General features: G+C 51.8%; 2 protein-coding genes across 2 annotated transcripts; one reads left to right on the top strand and one right to left on the bottom strand.

Moving 5' to 3' along the window:
* Positions 1-187: 187 nt before the first annotated feature.
* LOC120706316 (xylan glycosyltransferase MUCI21-like) lies at positions 188-2194 on the bottom strand. Its single transcript, XM_039990933.1, has one exon. The coding sequence runs from the start codon at positions 2116-2118 to the stop codon at positions 523-525; it is 1596 nt and encodes a 531-aa protein (XP_039846867.1). The 5' UTR covers positions 2119-2194; the 3' UTR covers positions 188-522.
* Positions 2195-10214: 8020 nt separating this feature from the next.
* LOC120706313 (anthocyanidin-3-O-glucoside rhamnosyltransferase-like) lies at positions 10215-11973 on the top strand. Its single transcript, XM_039990927.1, has one exon. The coding sequence runs from the start codon at positions 10372-10374 to the stop codon at positions 11794-11796; it is 1425 nt and encodes a 474-aa protein (XP_039846861.1). The 5' UTR covers positions 10215-10371; the 3' UTR covers positions 11797-11973.
* The last annotated feature ends 4199 nt before the right edge of the window (positions 11974-16172 follow it).

The raw sequence follows: 16172 nt of genomic DNA, 5'->3' as shown, positions 1-16172 counted from the left end.
TGGTGGCTGGGGCGGATCGGATCTAGAAAATAAAAATAGGGAAGGCAAATTTCTCTTTCTTTAACCTCCAGTACCCCCAGCTGCTGAGCACAAGACAAACATGATTGTAAGGAGAGATATTAATCAACTACCTAGCTAGCTTCACAAGCGGCCAACTTGCACACAACACCGTCAACCGTCTAACACAATTCCAAATTGGATTTTCACCCGAAGGATTCCACAAGCTAGCACGCAACAATACCTCTACACGAGGTGAATGTTGCTTGAGGGGATCGCCATTATTGTTGGCCACAACCGAAGCCGGACAGAGCTTTCATCCATGACCACACCTGCCTCAACCTAACAAGTAACTGGGCATAGAGCCCAAGCCTCCAAACGGCCAGTAGAGCCACGCAGGAAGGCCATCTGACGACATCTATGTGTTCCACTAACTGTACATAGAAATGTAAAGTAGTAATAATGATGACCATTTCTATATCATAACAAGGCTACATTTTAGGTATTTTTTTTCAGGAAAACATTTTAGGTAAATGCCTCTGCACTTTTGGCCACATGGCTTTGCTGTGGCTCCTCCTTGAGCCAGGAGTGCATCCTGGCCAGCGTCTCCCGGAACTTGACGAGGTCCAGGCTCACGTTCTGCCCGCGCAGGTACACGTGCTCCACGAGCTCCCACTCCTTGCCCCCCTGCTCCCGCCTCGCCCTCGCCGGGTCGGCCACGACGACGTGGCCCGCCGGGTACCTGCGGCTCAGCGAGCTCTCCGCCGCGCTCACGTCGTACTGCTCGTAGCGCAGCCCCATCGCCGCCGCTGGCACGCCGAAGAGGTTGCGCGAGAGCAGCGCGATCCCCAGCGGCGCGACCTGGGCGAGCGCCGCGCGCCCCGGGCGCAGGAACAGGAGCGCGGTCAGGTCCGCGCCGTGCACGCCCACCAGCGCGTCGTACGAGCTCACCGCCGCGTACACGGCCGGGAGCGGCGCCCCGGCGCCCGTCTCCATGATCTCGACGTCGAACCCGACCGACGCCGCCAGCCGCGCCACGGCCGCCTGGTTCTCGATCACGCGCCTCCCCCTGCGCGACACGATCCCGAGCCTCGGACGCCGCTGCCCCGGCGGTGGCGTCGCCGCCGCCGGCTTGCTGCTGCCGCCGGCGCCGTACGCGCCGGCGAGGAACTGGTGGAAGTCGACGATGGTCTTGCCGTCCCGGAGCCGCGTGGAGTTGACGGCGAGGTAGTCGTGGTAGCGGGTCCCGACGATGGCGCCGGGGAAGCAGTGCGTCCTCGGGTCCCGGAGAAGGTCGACGACGCGGTACGCCGAGAGGCCGGAGATGATCTCGCCGTACTTGCCGGCCCACCGCGGGGTGTACGCGAGCACCGCGAGCACGACGCGGCGGCGGAGGTGCTGCGCCGTCAGCCACAGAGGCAGGAACCCGTCGTTGAAGACGTGGAAGAGGTTGTGGCTGTACCCGCCCGCCGTCATGACGAAGGCCGGCGCGTCGTGGTGGACGTCGCACCGGTGCGCCGCGGCGGCCTCCTCCGGTCGGGCCGCCCGGAGCCTCACCTCGTCGATGGTCTTGGTGATGTACCCGTCCCACTTGCGGGTGTAGGGCCGTACCCGCTCCTCCACGGCGGCGGCGGCGGCGGCCGCGCCGGCGGGCGTCGCCGCCGGCGGGAACAGCAGGAGCGAGAGGGACGTGGGGTCCGTGCGCACGTCGCCGGCCATGAAGCAGACGTCGGAGTGGTAGTCCGAGCGGTCGCAGCAGATGCTGTGGCTGGGCAGCGACGAGCACGGGGAGCCCACCTGGTTGTCGAGAACCTGCCGCGGAGCGCTTCCGCCCTCCCGTTCCGCGTCGCCGCCGTTGCCCTCCCTATCCGCATCGCCGCGGACGCCGACGTGCTCGAACCCGAGGTGGTGTTCCGCCGACGCCGCGCTGCTCGTCGATCTGGGCGCGAAGAAGCCGACGATGGGGCCGTGCGGGGCGGGCGCGGAGAAGAAGCGCGGGGCGTTGAGGAGCGCGCACAGGGCGACGACGGAGAGCGCGACGGAGGACTGCGCGGCCAGCGCCCACCTCCTCTTGGTCATCTTGATGGCGGCCGCCGCGCCGTCCACGGCGACGACCGCCATGCGCTGTACCTAGAAGCTAACAAGCTGCTCGACGGGATCAGTGCCGCGCGCCCTGTCGTCTTTACCCCCGAGGACACGATTGTGTAAGCACGGAGGAAGACGATGCGCAGCGCCGTGTCTTTAAACAAAGCCGGTTGCGGCGGCAAGCGGCAGCACGACCCAGTTGACCGGGCGGCGACTCGGCGACCATCCCGTCGGCCGGGCGCGCGCGGGAGCCGCCGGGCGGGGGAGCCGGCATGCGCGGCACGTGTCCCTGCCTGCCGCACACTCGCATGCACGTACGAGGAGTATGGAAGAATTCAATTCAAGTGGCTTTCGTCGTCGGTGATCTCGATCAGGCGCCGACGCGATCCGTCCGTCTTGTGATTTCGTCCGATTGACCTTGAATTCAGGCAGGCGATCAGATCAGAAGCCCCATGCGCAGAGTAGTCCCGCGCATTTTATGATCCTGAGACGCTTTTTTTTTCAATATTTCCGGGTAGGGCCATAAAAAATATATTTGCACATTAATTAACTGCTTCAAAAAGTCATGTTTAATTTATTATTTATTGTTATAAAAAATGAACATATCTATCTATCTATCTATCTATTTTATTATACTATAAAAATAAAAAAGAGTAAAATGCACTGGGGGTCCTTAAACTAGCGAGGGTGTGTCAAGTAGGTCCACGAACTCCGAAAATGCAGATTCGGCCCCTAATCTAATTAAGTGTGTCACTGAAGATCCAAAACTCCTTTGACCGGATCTGACTGCCTACGTGGCCTGCCACGTCGGTCCTACCTGGACCAGTTGGCGAGGGCGGCCTCTCTCTCCCTCTTGCTCCGACCTCTCCCCCTCCCGGCCACGACGGCGCCGGCGGCCGGATCCGCACAGGTCCGGCGGCGACGGCGGCGCTCCGAGCTCGAGCCAGGGGCCATGGCGCTCACGCGCCCCCCACGGAGCTCCCTCCCCCTCCCTCACCCGAGGTGCATGGCTGCGCGTAGGAAGGTGCATGGCCGCCGGACCAAAGAGAGAGAGGAGGGGCGGATTTTGGCGGGCCCCATCGGCACCGGAGCTCGGAGCGCCGCCGCTGTCGCCGTCGCGTCCAGCAGGCCCCCCTGCCGCGCCGGACGGCACGCCCCACCTCCGTCGCGTCTAGCAGGCCACCCTGTCGCGCATGCCGACCCGCCCCACCTCCGTCGCGTCCAGCAGGCCACCCTGCCGCGCCGGCCGGCCCTGCCGAGCAGTCCGCCGTACCGCACAGGCCGGACCAGCCGAGGAGGGAGGAGGCAGGCCGCAGCTACTGCCGGGCCTCCCGCGCGCCGCCGGCCTCGTCGCACCTCCCTCCCCTGCGCCGGGCCAAGAGCGGCGGCCGGAGGCAGGGCCGCGCGCGTGCCCCTCCTCCCTCCCTACCTCGACGCGGGAGCGGGCGCGGCGCGGCGGCCTCGGCGCCTCCCCGCGCCGGCCATCCTCCTCCCCGGCGGCCATCCCCACCAATGCGGGCTTCCCCGAGCTCCGCCCGCCCCCATGGCGGGCCTCCCTGAGCTCCACCCGCCGTGGGCCGTGGCCATGGCGACGCTGCGGCGGAGTCTCGCGTGGCGGCCGGATCCTGCGGCGGACGCAGAGGTGGAGCCGCGCGCACGCCTCCCGCGGCTCGCCGGCGGAGCTCACCGGGGCACCAAGACGCGACGCGGCGTGGCCCTGCCCCTGCGCCGGGTTCCCGCCTGGTCGAACTCGGTGCAGCGCGTCCACCACGCGTGTGGGGCCGGAGCCGCGGGGTGCCATGGCGAGGCGGAGTCCGCGACGCCGTCGCCCCCACGCGTGACGGAGCAGGGGTGGAGGAGGCGAGCAGGGGCCGCGCGCGTCAACTGTTGTGTCCAGGTAGGACCGACGTGGTTGGCCATGTAGGCGGTCAGACCCGGTCAAAGGGGTTTTGGACCTCCAATGACACACTTAATTAGATTAGGGGGCCGAATCTGCATTTTCGGAGTTCGTGGACCTACTTGACACACCCTCACTAGTTTAAGGATCCCCAGTGCATTTTACTCAATAAAAAATAATTAAAAATATTTCTCACCTACATCGGACCCGCCATATCAGGGTTGAACGAGAAAAAATAGATCTATAGAAATTGCGAGTTAGGATGTTTCTGTCAAAATAAAAAAAATCACCTCACATGATCCTACCCGCACGTTGGAGCACCCCCTCCCTGCCTGCAGTGTCATCCCGTTCCCAAGTCGTCGTGCTCACCGCTGAAGACGCTGCTCACAGCCGCCGGTGTAACACTCCTGTATAAATCGTGTTCGCTAATTATAATTTATCTCGCTAATCGTGGACTCAAGTTGTCATTAGCGCTAATCGCGTTCGCATAGTAAACATCTGCTTAGTGATGTTCGATCTCGTTTTTCTCCTTGATCCGAGCTCCAAATCAATTTTCGCCCAAAACGAAAGTTGTAGATCTTTTAATCCTCTACAACTTTTATTTTGGCCAAATTTCAAGTTGTTATATGAAATTTGGAGTTTTATTTGGTCAAAATCAAGTCAAATTCTTTCAACCGGGGCACTGTTCCTCCACTGTGCGATACTGTGCGCCCGACGCCCATACCGCCGCTGTGGTCGCCGGCGAGCGCGTCCACGCGTCGGCAATCGCGCCCGGCCTCGGCGTTGAGCGCCGCTCTTAGCCACGCGGATGCCTCGAAGCTTCCTGTCCTATCCCGTTCCTCCCTTCTCCTTCCTCAGTGCACGGCGAGCCGAAGCGAGTAGAGCTCGTCGCGCCGGCCGTCGTTCGTCACCCCGCCGGCCAACCCTCACCACCCCGCTTCGATTCCGCGCACCCAGTGCTGCGCAACCTCGCCCCGAACCTCCTCCGCCCGTCACCAAGCTCGGTCTAGCCACACCTCGGCCGAAATCGACCCGCAGACGCCGTCCGCCATCGCCGTCCGCCTCGAGCTTCGCCCCCCCCCCCCACGTCGAGCTCCCCCTTCCGGCCATCCTCCGCCCCAAATCGCACCGTGGTGAGCTTCCCCGCAACCCTATCTCACTCCCCGACTTTCTCCCCACCCGAATCCGCGGCCACCACCGGCGCAGCGCCACCGCGCCGCCGCGAACGCGCTGCGCGCCGTGCGCGCCCGCTGTGGGGCAGCCCTACTCCAGCCCGCGTGCCGCCGTTGCGCGCCCCAAGGCCGCCCGGCCGTGCTGAAGCTCGAGCCGCCCCATCCCGCTGCCGCCGTGCTTCGCAGCGGCCGGAACGCCGCCGCCGCAAGCCGCCGCCGCCCTAACAGTTGCGCGCCCGCGCCCCTCCCTCTGCACCTCCCCGTGCATGCCCTGCCCCACCGCCCTGCCCTGGCCGAGACAGGGCCGCGCCGCTCCGCCGGCCGGGCTCCGCCGGCGGGGGCCGCTGCCGCGCCGCCTCAGGCCGCCTGGCCCCGCACGCCGCCCGTGCGGGCGAAGCAAAGGAGGGGGGAGGCGAGCTGGGCCGGCGCCCACTGTCCAGTGGGGCCCGGCTGTCAGCCCTCCTTTTACCTTTTATGTTTTAAAGTTTTATTTTCTTTATTCCGGCTGAAACATTCATAATTGCATTGAAATTTACAAAAAAATGCGAAAAATGCCAAACAAATTTTGTTAGGTTTCTAAAATCATGATCTTCTGAGGAAAAATACTTGTTCGTGTGATTTATCACTTTTGCCCTGCTGAAAATTCGGTTTGTGTTAAACCTAGTTTATTTATTACCGGTTGTTCTAGGGCTCTAAAAATTATGGAAAATTCGCAGTGGCTTAATCCTTGCATGTGTAATCCGCTATAAAAATTTCAGGTGCTGGTGTTGTGCACTTTCATGTAGATCTGTTTATGTTCCATTTACCTTGCTAGGGTTATTTAAATGCTTTGTTAGCAGCAATAATTGTTGGAAAAATTTGGGTGGCATGCTGTACTGCTTCCACTTGAGCTGGTAAATTGTGTTGCTAGATCATGTATGCAAGTTAGGTTTTTACTTATAATTTGCCCTAGCTATGCTCTCTTCCTTTTTATTGTTGTTAGTTAATTGTTTCATGCATGTGTAACTTCAGCAAAGCTAGTTTTTGCTTCACTTCATGCTGCTCTAAGCAAGTTTAATAGTTGTTGTTTTGAAGGAAACGCTTCAGGCTAATTGAGTTGAACTTCTGAACCGCATAGCGTTTCATTGTTTTGAAATGCATCGCATCATAAGCACTCATGCATCGCACTGTGTCCTAACTGTTGCATGGCATATTTTATTTGTGTAGACGCCGCGAACGAAGCTGTCAACGAGCTAGTTGCTGAGCCGGTCCAGGAGCCACGAGCAGAAGAGCAGCAGGAGGACGCCGTTGAGCACGCCCCTGAAGACCTCGTTAACCCCGCTGACCTGCAAGGCAAGCCCCGGAGCATAACCTCTATTTTCAGTATTCAACGTTGTTATTTAATTATTGTGCATTTAAGTTTCTAGGAGTTGAATGAAACCCTAGTATGCATGCTTCTCCTAGGTACCTATGGGTCTCTACTAGTAGGCAGGCACGTTAGAACTGCTTGCTAATTAGGAACCCGGTAGAAGCCGAGTGATTCCTGTCACTCGCGAGAGATATGTCTTGTTCTTATGAAAAGTTAGCGGAAAATGAATCTTTGAGAAAAAGAAAGAATAAATGGAGACCGGGCGGAAATGAGTTGGATTATTGGTATGGAATGGATGGAAAGTAAGCTCCGCCTGTGTCGATTGAGGACCGTACCGTTGTTGGCCCTGATGTTTGAACAGTACTAACCACATGCCGGAAGTAGGAGGTAGTCGAAACCGGTAAGCTAATTACCTGATTTGCAACGATACTTTGAATCGCGACCTGCTACTCTGGGAGTGGAATGATGGTGGGTGTTGGACAGTATGTCGCCTCCGGGTTCTCCGGGAGTTCGCCGTGAGGGACCCTTCACCCGGGTTTTGGCAGGCGTGATTCAGACGTCGGGGTGATGATGGGAACAGTTGACGTGTGTGGCCCGACGGGGTTTTCACGTGTCGTGTGAGTTAGGTCCACCTTGCAAGGTTAAATCGGATCGATTCGCCGTCTCTCTCGGTTAAGAGAACCTTGGTCACTGCATCACATCGTAGTAAGAAGTGGAATAAGTATTGAAAGGTAGCGGTGGAATGTTGTACCTGTTGTTTTGAAGAATTAATCTGATCTACCATGTGTGCTCTAGATGTATAGGCGAATTTAGTTAATACTCGCTGTACTAATTGGAGCTAAAATATTGAAAGTAAGGATTCACTTCTAGCAGCCTTTCAGCAAAAGAACTCCAGAGCCAAAAAGCTTTGCATGTCTAGGTAATGGGCTAAGTATACCCAAGGTCGGGTAAGCCTTGCTGAGTATTAGTATACTCAGGGTTGTTGTTGTAACCCTTCTAAGCAGGTTGCGTTCCCGCTGACTTCGAGGAGGTATGTGCGTCCTGGATTGGACAGCCGCTTCCTCCTGGGTGGACCGTCGTGTGGGCCCCGTCTTCCCCGTGAAGATCGGGCAGGTTGGCGTCACATCGGTGGACAAGATGTGGAGCTTATCTTTTATCATCGTCGTGGTTATCGTATTGTATTTCGAGCTCAGTTTTTAACCTTCCGCTGTGTTTTTGAACTCTGTCGTTTGTATTCGAACCTTTTCTGTAAAACCGGTGTTGTAAATTAATTTGAAGACTTATGCTGGTATCATCTGTGCTCGTCTTCGTACGGGTCTACTAGTGCAATTGTGATCCTGGAGTATAGTAGTTTAATCGGGATTTATCCGACAGCCTGTCAGATTACACCGTTTTAAGTGCACAGTAACTTGATTAATCATTAAGATGATGGTTAGTGCACTTAAACCGGTTTAATTTGGGCGGTGCTGCTACAGCCGGCGACGGGCAGCTTTCGCTCTCGGCCACTACGCGCTAAAACTCTAAACCTCCCCACCGGCCACCGCCATGGTGATCCCTATTGGGCGGGGCTTCCTTCATGAGGTATGGTTGAGCTCCGCCTCCTCCGCTGCACCCCCTCTCCGCCCTCGACCTCGCCACCAACAGCTCCCCCTCCCCTAGTGCACTTGCTCGGCGTTGCCGCCGCCTCACCGCTCGATGCAGTCAAGGACGGCGACTACGAGGCAACTCTCGCCGCCACCGCATCGCACCTCCTCCTGGCCTCCACCTCCTTCGGGCTACCTAACTCCGCCACTCAGTTTGTTAGAAAAATAGGCAGATTTCGGTATATTTTAGTTCCAAATATTAGTAGCAATTCCATGACATAACTTAGTGATCTCGTGATAACAAAATATGTGCTAGTGTTCATGTTGATCTCACTAGCCACAAAGGCCCGAGCAGTGGCTGCCAGGTCGGCGTAGAATTGTATTGGAATTTATCAATAATTTAATGAAAAAAAATTAAAAGCTCACTACTAATGCTATGGAGTCCTGAGGAGATAAATATTGGTAATAGAGAAGAATGATGGCTAGGTTGTAATTGGTGATTAAAAGAGGATTGATGATTGGTTAATGATGCAAATTAATGGTCATTATTGCACCTAGAGATGTCCAGGTTCATCCCCTTCCTCTAGGATCAACTATATAAGGAGACCGGTCTCCTCTCATTCTAACACACCTCAAGCACTCTCTCAGGTACTCCTGCTAAGGAGACCTCTCCCTTCTCCCTCTGTTGCTTTCTGCATTCCCATCGCTAGCATTGCGCGCACAGTTCTGGTAAGAGCAGGCCTCCGGAACCTCTGCACGTTGAAGATCCTGCTCGGGATAGCGGGCAATCAGGTTTTTCGGGTGCTATGGGGTCAGTTTAGTGTGCAGATGTGCGCTTTAGCCCCATTTGTGGGAATGCCTGCAGTTTCGAGGTCTAAAAGTACTGTTTGATCTGTATTTGACCATTCCAACTTTTGAGAATTTTTTTTGAAGCAAATTGTTAGCAACTTAGCCATCGGACGGCAATATACGGAACAAAAGTAGTATCAGCTAATAATGTTTAATAGAATGATATTGCACTTTGTATTCTGTCTGATGTCAAATTTAGCCGTAATGCATGCTTCTCTTGACGATGAAAGCAGGAAATTGAATTGAGATTTATATTTTTCATGTTAATGTAAAGAGATCTGTTACAATGATTATAAAGTATCATAGGGTACTTTCAGGTACTTTTTCTTTAAATTTTTCCTAGCGGGTTGATGTATAGAAAATTAAATTAAATTAGTATTCGGTTTCACTCTTTGTGTATTTAGTCTCACATTTTTGTATCACCACATACTTTGGTCTAGATACTTTCAGATACTTCCTACCTTGACCACCGTACGATTCTATCAGATGGATGACTCTCATTTTTTCAATCATTGTAAAAATTCTCCTTGTACTATTCCTGATACAATAATTTATTTGCTCATATCTAACTTGAAAATTACAATAACATTTATCTAATTTTTGCATTTTGTGTTTCTCTACGTGCTATAAGAGCTCTTTTACAATGATTATAAAATATCAAAGAGTACTTTTAGGTACTTTTTTCCTTAAATTTTTTCTGACCATTGATGTATGAGAAATTAAATTAAATTAGTATTGGGTCCCACTCTTTTTGGTACTTGGGCTCGTATTTTTGTACCACCAAGTACTTTAGTCTAAATACTTCCAGGTATTTTCTACCTTGACCACCGTACTATTCGATCAGATGGACGGCTCTCATTTTCTTCAATCATTATAAAAATTCTCGTGCTATAATAGTCATATGTTGTGGATGTTCTGGACAGGCAGTGGAGTGGTGCTTAAGTACTTTGGCAAGCTAGCAGGCCACCTTTTGGAGTGGTAGTTTGTCTATCAACGGAGGTCTTGCTTTGTGACTGATGATTCTAAATTTTAATACACCATCAGTCTTGCTTTATACTGAAGCAAATTGCTTCTGGCTGTGCAGGTGCTTAGCTTAGTGGAAGATGAGGTGCTCCTGATGATTATAATACACCATCAGTCTGAGTGAGATCCGGCGGTCAGAAATTCAGGTGCTGAGGCGCCGAGAAAAAAACTCAGGTGTTGTTTAGCTTTCTTCTTTTGGTTTTGTACTGTGAATGAGGTCATTTGGATGTTTTATTTGTAACAAGCGTGATGATGAGGTCATATTTGATTTGTAAGTTGTAACAAACCCATCACGCGGAACACGCGCGATGGATCCCCCCAATTCCCTCTCCTGACGTGCGGTTATTTTATCAGATTTGCTCTATTTATAGCACAGCTCAGTGCAGCTGTTCGGAGAAAAGCAACAAGTCTGGTGCCATGGCGGGTGGTGGAGAAGGCGACGCCGGCAGCGGCAGCGGCGCTGTTCACGTCGTCATGTTCCCCTGGCTCGCTTTCGGCCACATAAGCCCGTTCGCGCAGATGGCGCGCAGGCTGGTCTCCGGCGAGGCCGCCGGGGTCCGCGTCACGTTCCTCACGGCCGCCGGGATCGCGCCGCGCGTCGAAGCCATGCTGGCTTCCGCCGCCGGCGCGGTGAGGGTCCTGCCCCTGAGCCTGCCGCAGGTCCCTGGCCTGCCCGCGGGCGCCGCGAGCACCGCGGACGTCTCGGCCGACGGCGCGGAGCTGCTCAAGCTCTCCCTCGACGGCACCCGCCCCGAGGTGCGCGCGCGGCTCGCCGAGCTCCGCCCGGACGCCGTGCTGGTCGACTTCACCACCCCGTGGGTCCGCGACGTCGCCGAGCCGCTCGGCGCCAAGGTGCTCTACTTCAACGTCTTCTCCGCCGCCGCCTTCGCTTACGTTAATGTCCCTGCCCGCCTCGCCGGCGGGAAGCGGCCGTCGTCCGCCCGCGACCTCACGGTGGCGCCCGCCGGGTTTCCAGCGGCCTCGGCGCTCGCCTCCATGCCGCCCCACCAGGGAGCGGACCTGGTGTACGTGTACACCAGCTTCCACGGCATGCCGTGCGCGTCCGACCGCGCGGTTGCCGGCGTCAGGGTCAGCGCCGGCCTCGTCATGAAGACCTGCCGGGAGATGGAGGGCCCCTACATCGACTACATCTCCTCCCAGTACGGCGGCAAGCCCGTGCTCCTCGCCGGACCCGTCGTGCCGGAGCCGCCGCAAGGCGAGCTCGAGGAGCGGTGGGCCGGCTGGCTCTCCTCCTTCCCGGACGACGCCGTCATCTTCGCGTCGTTCGGGAGCGAGACGTTCCTGCCCGCCGCCGCCGCGACGGAGCTCCTGCTCGGGCTCGAGGCCACCGGCCGCCCGTTCCTCGTCGTGCTCAATTTCCCCAAGGGCGGCACGGGCGCGGCGGCGGAGGCCAAGGCGCGCACCCCGCCGGGCTTCGAGGAGCGGGTGAGGGGGAGAGGGCTGGTGCACACGGGCTGGGTGCAGCAGCAGCACATCCTGCGCCACCGGAGCGTCGGCTGCTTCGTGAACCACGCCGGGTTCAGCTCCGTCGTGGAGGGGCTCGTCGCCGGCTGCCGCCTGGTGCTGCTGCCGATGAAGACCGACCAGTACTTCAACGCTGCGCTGTTCGCGCGCGAGCTCCGCGTCGGGGTGGAGGTGGCGCGGCGGGACGAGGACGGGTGGTTCGGCCGCGGGGACGTGGCGGACGCTGTCGCCGCTGCGGTGGCCACAGGAGGGGATGGAGATGCGGGCAGGTGGAGGGAGTTCTTCACTTGCGACGCCGTGCAGAATAAGTTCGCGGCTGACTTCGTCAGGGAGCTCAAGGAGGTCGTGAGGGCGTAACAGCAAGCAGATACCCTAGGAAAACTAGGGGCTTAACAGCAGATACTCCTTGGCCGCGGTGTTCACTGGCATTAGCTACACCTACGCGTGGTCCTGCACACAGGCACAGGAAGGCGAGGGCACACAGGCACAACAGATGGATGAGGTGAAAACATAATTGGTTTTAGTAAAAAAAAAAGTCCGGTTTACAACCTCCAACTATCGCAAAAAATCAAATTTTCAACCTTCAACTACGAAACCGGACGACACAGGCCATCCAACTATCAAAATCGGGCAAATTTGGCCCATGAGGTGGTTTTGAAGGTGGTTTTCCATTTTGTGAGAATTAAAAAAATTCAAATTTACACTAAAAGATTTATAAGTAGGTCATTTTACGTCACAAAATTATGAAATAGGTATCAAAAATTTTCTAAAAATGAAACCTATTTATTGTCACATGACTTGTGAGCTATTCAAATCTAATTTTTATGTTTATAATATTTGGTTGCTTGCAGTTATGCCTATTATTTTTAATAACTAAGATTCCAATGGAGAAATAATAGATACTCACTCCGTCCTAAAATAAATGCAATTCTAGGATCGAGCACGCAAACCATTGTTACCAGTAAAATTACCAAAATACCCCTTATCTTTTTGTGAGGAGTGGATGCGATGTTAGTTGTCTTTTGTGAGAATTTTTTGAAAATTATCTTATCTTTTGGGGTAGGTGGGTCAAAGTTTTCATTCTTTGTGGGACAAAATTTGAACTTTAGAATTATATTTATTTTGGGACGGAGGGAGTAGGTTATATTTTTAGAAAAATTTTGGTACTAGTTTCATATTTTTCTGATTTAAAGTGAATTAGTTTTGATTTTTTAGATCTAATTAGATTTATTTATTTTTTTAGAAAATGCAAAACCACCTTCAAAACCACCCAAGGGTCAAATTTGTCTGGTTTTGATAGTTGGATTGCCTATATTGTCCGGCTTTGTAGTTAAAGGTTGAAAAATCAGACTTTTGCGTTAATTCGAGGGTGACAATTGGACTTTTTCCTAAAAAAACCATCTCCCAACTCACGATTTTTACATTTCTGCTCTCTCTCGATCCTAACACGTGAGTCCACCGTAAAGAAACGTTTGCAATATTTATAGTATAAATTTATAGTGTATATAGATTTTTTTTGATAGATTAGATCCGCACTAGCAACCAAAGTACTACCGAACAAAGCTGAAGTGGGCTAACTGAACGCTACCTCCTTCATGGGCCAGAGATGAATCCACTTCGAGGTGAGTAGGTGACCCACATTGGTTGGACTGGGCCACGACCCCGGTCAATCCCCGGCCAACCGAACAGGGCTTAACAAGGGAAGAAGGATCTTCTTAACAATCTCACCTTATTAGTATAACATCAACGGTTGTTGCGTAGCGGCCAAGCTAGCACGAGTGATTCTCTTTTGCGAAACACAGTAGTACAAACACAAGCACACTCATTCGATGAATACACACATGCAACCCTACCTCTATGAGCATCTTCGATAGACTGAGCCGATATATCCTCGAGATTGATGAAGTCACCACTAGCATATCTCCTACCATTGAAAGACCAGCACGAGTGAACATTGAATGTGAACTGTGAAGACTTCTTCTCACAGAAGACACGTACAAAACATGCAACAATCATTTAAGGCTGTGAGTGAGGAAAGAGATTGTTTTCACCACCCTAGTATCGGTTGAGATATACTCCATCGCTACATAATAAAGTTGTTAATTTAAGGTGCTAGTTCATCCATCACCTGTTGAAGATGAATCTAATTAGTCTAGGTATATAACACATTCGAGGCTTGCATCAGAGACTGCTACCTCAATGTTCCAAATTATAAGTCGTTAATTTATCCTAAGTCAATTTTCTCTAGTTTTGATCAAGTCTATAAAAAAAAGCACATATATCCATAAACATCAAAGTAGTTTTCAGCAGGTGCATAATGGAATATATATCTCAATGATGCATTTATTTAAATTTATACTCAGTTAGTATATTTTTTTATAAACTTAGTTAAAGTTAAACAAGTTTGCCTTCAAAGAAAAAGAAAAAGAAAAAATAATTTAGAACGGAGAGAGTAGAATATTAACATACTACAAATCGAGTACAATGCCCATACTGAAAGGAGGATGAACTTGTGGTGTTCGTTAGAAATAAGATATCATTGAGCTGTAGCCAAATTATGACATTAATAAAATTATCTTGTTTCTATCTTGTCACTTGGCATTGGTAGGCGTTGCTAGAATTTGGCCCATGACATGGCCCATTATACGGATTTCAAAGACAGAGACTGCATGAGGCTTGATCCCAGTGCATCTTATTTTACTGCTAGTGCAAAGTGGTGTACACCAACTTGATTACAAGGTTGAGCTCTCTCCTTCCTTTGAAAATAGAGAAATGAGCGAATTGGGAAGATGACCATACACAGACATGCCCTCGTATTTGCATACAGGCTGCATGACTAGTGACCGTAGCGTGGTTAACGACTGAGCCAGCGTTTTTCTTTTTGCCACCTATGCATAGGCCCCGTTTGATTTGGATTAGGAAAGTCTGGGGCTCTGGGCTAAAAATTTTATCAATTTTGACCGCTAATTACGATGTCAAACAAAGTCAGTTTACAAAACCAACTCTAGAACCCTATGCTAGAAACCCTGAAGAATCTAATGAGGTCTTTGACCGCGTGATTAGATGATGGTACTGTAGTATCACTGTAGCCAATCATCGATTAATTATCGTCATTAAATTTGTCGCGAAAAGTTACACTCATCCCTAAAGAGGTTTCGCAAATAGACTTCATTTAGTACTCCATGCATGCGAGATTCTCCTCTCGAGAAATGTGCATATACTGTTTACAAAATTTTCCAAGACCGATCCAAACAAGGCCATAATGCATATAGGCCGAGTTTGGATGACACCGTAAAAAATTTTCATAAAAAAACGAATGCATGCATAGAGTACTAAACGAAGTTTATTTGTGAAATATTTTTATGGATGAGTGTAACTTTCAAGACGAATCTAATGAGCCAAGTTCCATCATGATTGGCTACAGTGATGCTACAGTAACCACGGCTAATTATCATCTAATCGTACGGTCAAAGGCCTCATTAGCTATAGTACCATAGTTGTGGTGGTGGTTTCGTAATTAGACTTTATTTAATACCCCTAATTAGTGGTCAAAGCACCGAAAAGTTTTCCTGAAAATTTTTTTAGAGGCCATCCAAACACGGGCATAGTACATTTGAATTGGTCATGAGCTCACATAACCTACTTAACACCATAAAGTATTAAATGGTTCAATTATAGGAGATTGCTAATTATTGGGCAAATTCAATGAAAAGGTGGGCACTTGAGTGCTGCCACTTCCCCATTTAAATTCAGACACTCACCCACCATAGAAAACAAACACTTTTTTTCCCCATTTATATATCACTCGTGCTAGTGACACTGTGTTGTGGAGTCATGCGAAATCCTAGCTTTCCTCGCGACGGGCACTCGGAAGGTTGAGCAGTATCGCCGAGGCCTTGAACTTATCACTGATGATCACTCAGTTTTGTTTCCTGTTGCTTGCATTAATTATACTGTTTTGCATCTTCAGTAGAGTAGCTCGTAAAATTTCTTTCTAGCTAACGGGTTTCTTATGATGGAACATATCTAGCCGATTCCGAATCTCAGTGACATGATCAACTGCAACTTCATCAGTCAGGAACTCCGGCGATGGCCGGCCGCCCCGACAGGCCAACAAACGCAGCACCTGTCGCTGATCCAAATGTCCAATCCAATCCTTCATTCATTTCACGGCCGATCAGTTACATCACAGCATGCAAAGCCAAGCCGGAAGCAAAAGATACGAGTAGGAATGGTAATGGATCATCACCCTAATGATTTCTTTACAGGTCAATAAATTTTTTAATATTTTAATTTAAAATTATATAAAATTAGAGTATGATATTTTTAGACTTTTTTGTTTAAAATTTTGGACCCTTTACCACGATGAGTGGTACGCTATCGTCATATAATTGAAGCTGACAGCAGCCGATTCACAGCCCGGGCCGTGAGGGAGGGGGGCTGCTAACTTTTCAGGTCACCGGGGGGACGACTTCACTTGTACAGTAAGTCGTAACCACCGGGGTGCACAATTATTGCCGAGTGGAAAAAAAAAGAGTGGCAGATGAGAACTGGCCTTTCTCCATCCGGACAGCGACAGGGTGGGTCAGTCGCCGCTCACCAATCCAATCTTCCTTCAGGCCAGGAAAACCAAACCAAGACTGTCTTTAGTTTCCTCCAACTCCTCTAAATTTTTCAAATTTTCCATAAACATTAAATATAACAAATAACTCATGTATGGAATATTAAATATA

Source organism: Panicum virgatum, chromosome 5K (genome assembly GCF_016808335.1).
Source record: "Panicum virgatum strain AP13 chromosome 5K, P.virgatum_v5, whole genome shotgun sequence".
NCBI lineage: Eukaryota > Viridiplantae > Streptophyta > Magnoliopsida > Poales > Poaceae > Panicum > Panicum virgatum.
This window is presented reverse-complemented; position numbering and strand designations above follow the sequence as displayed.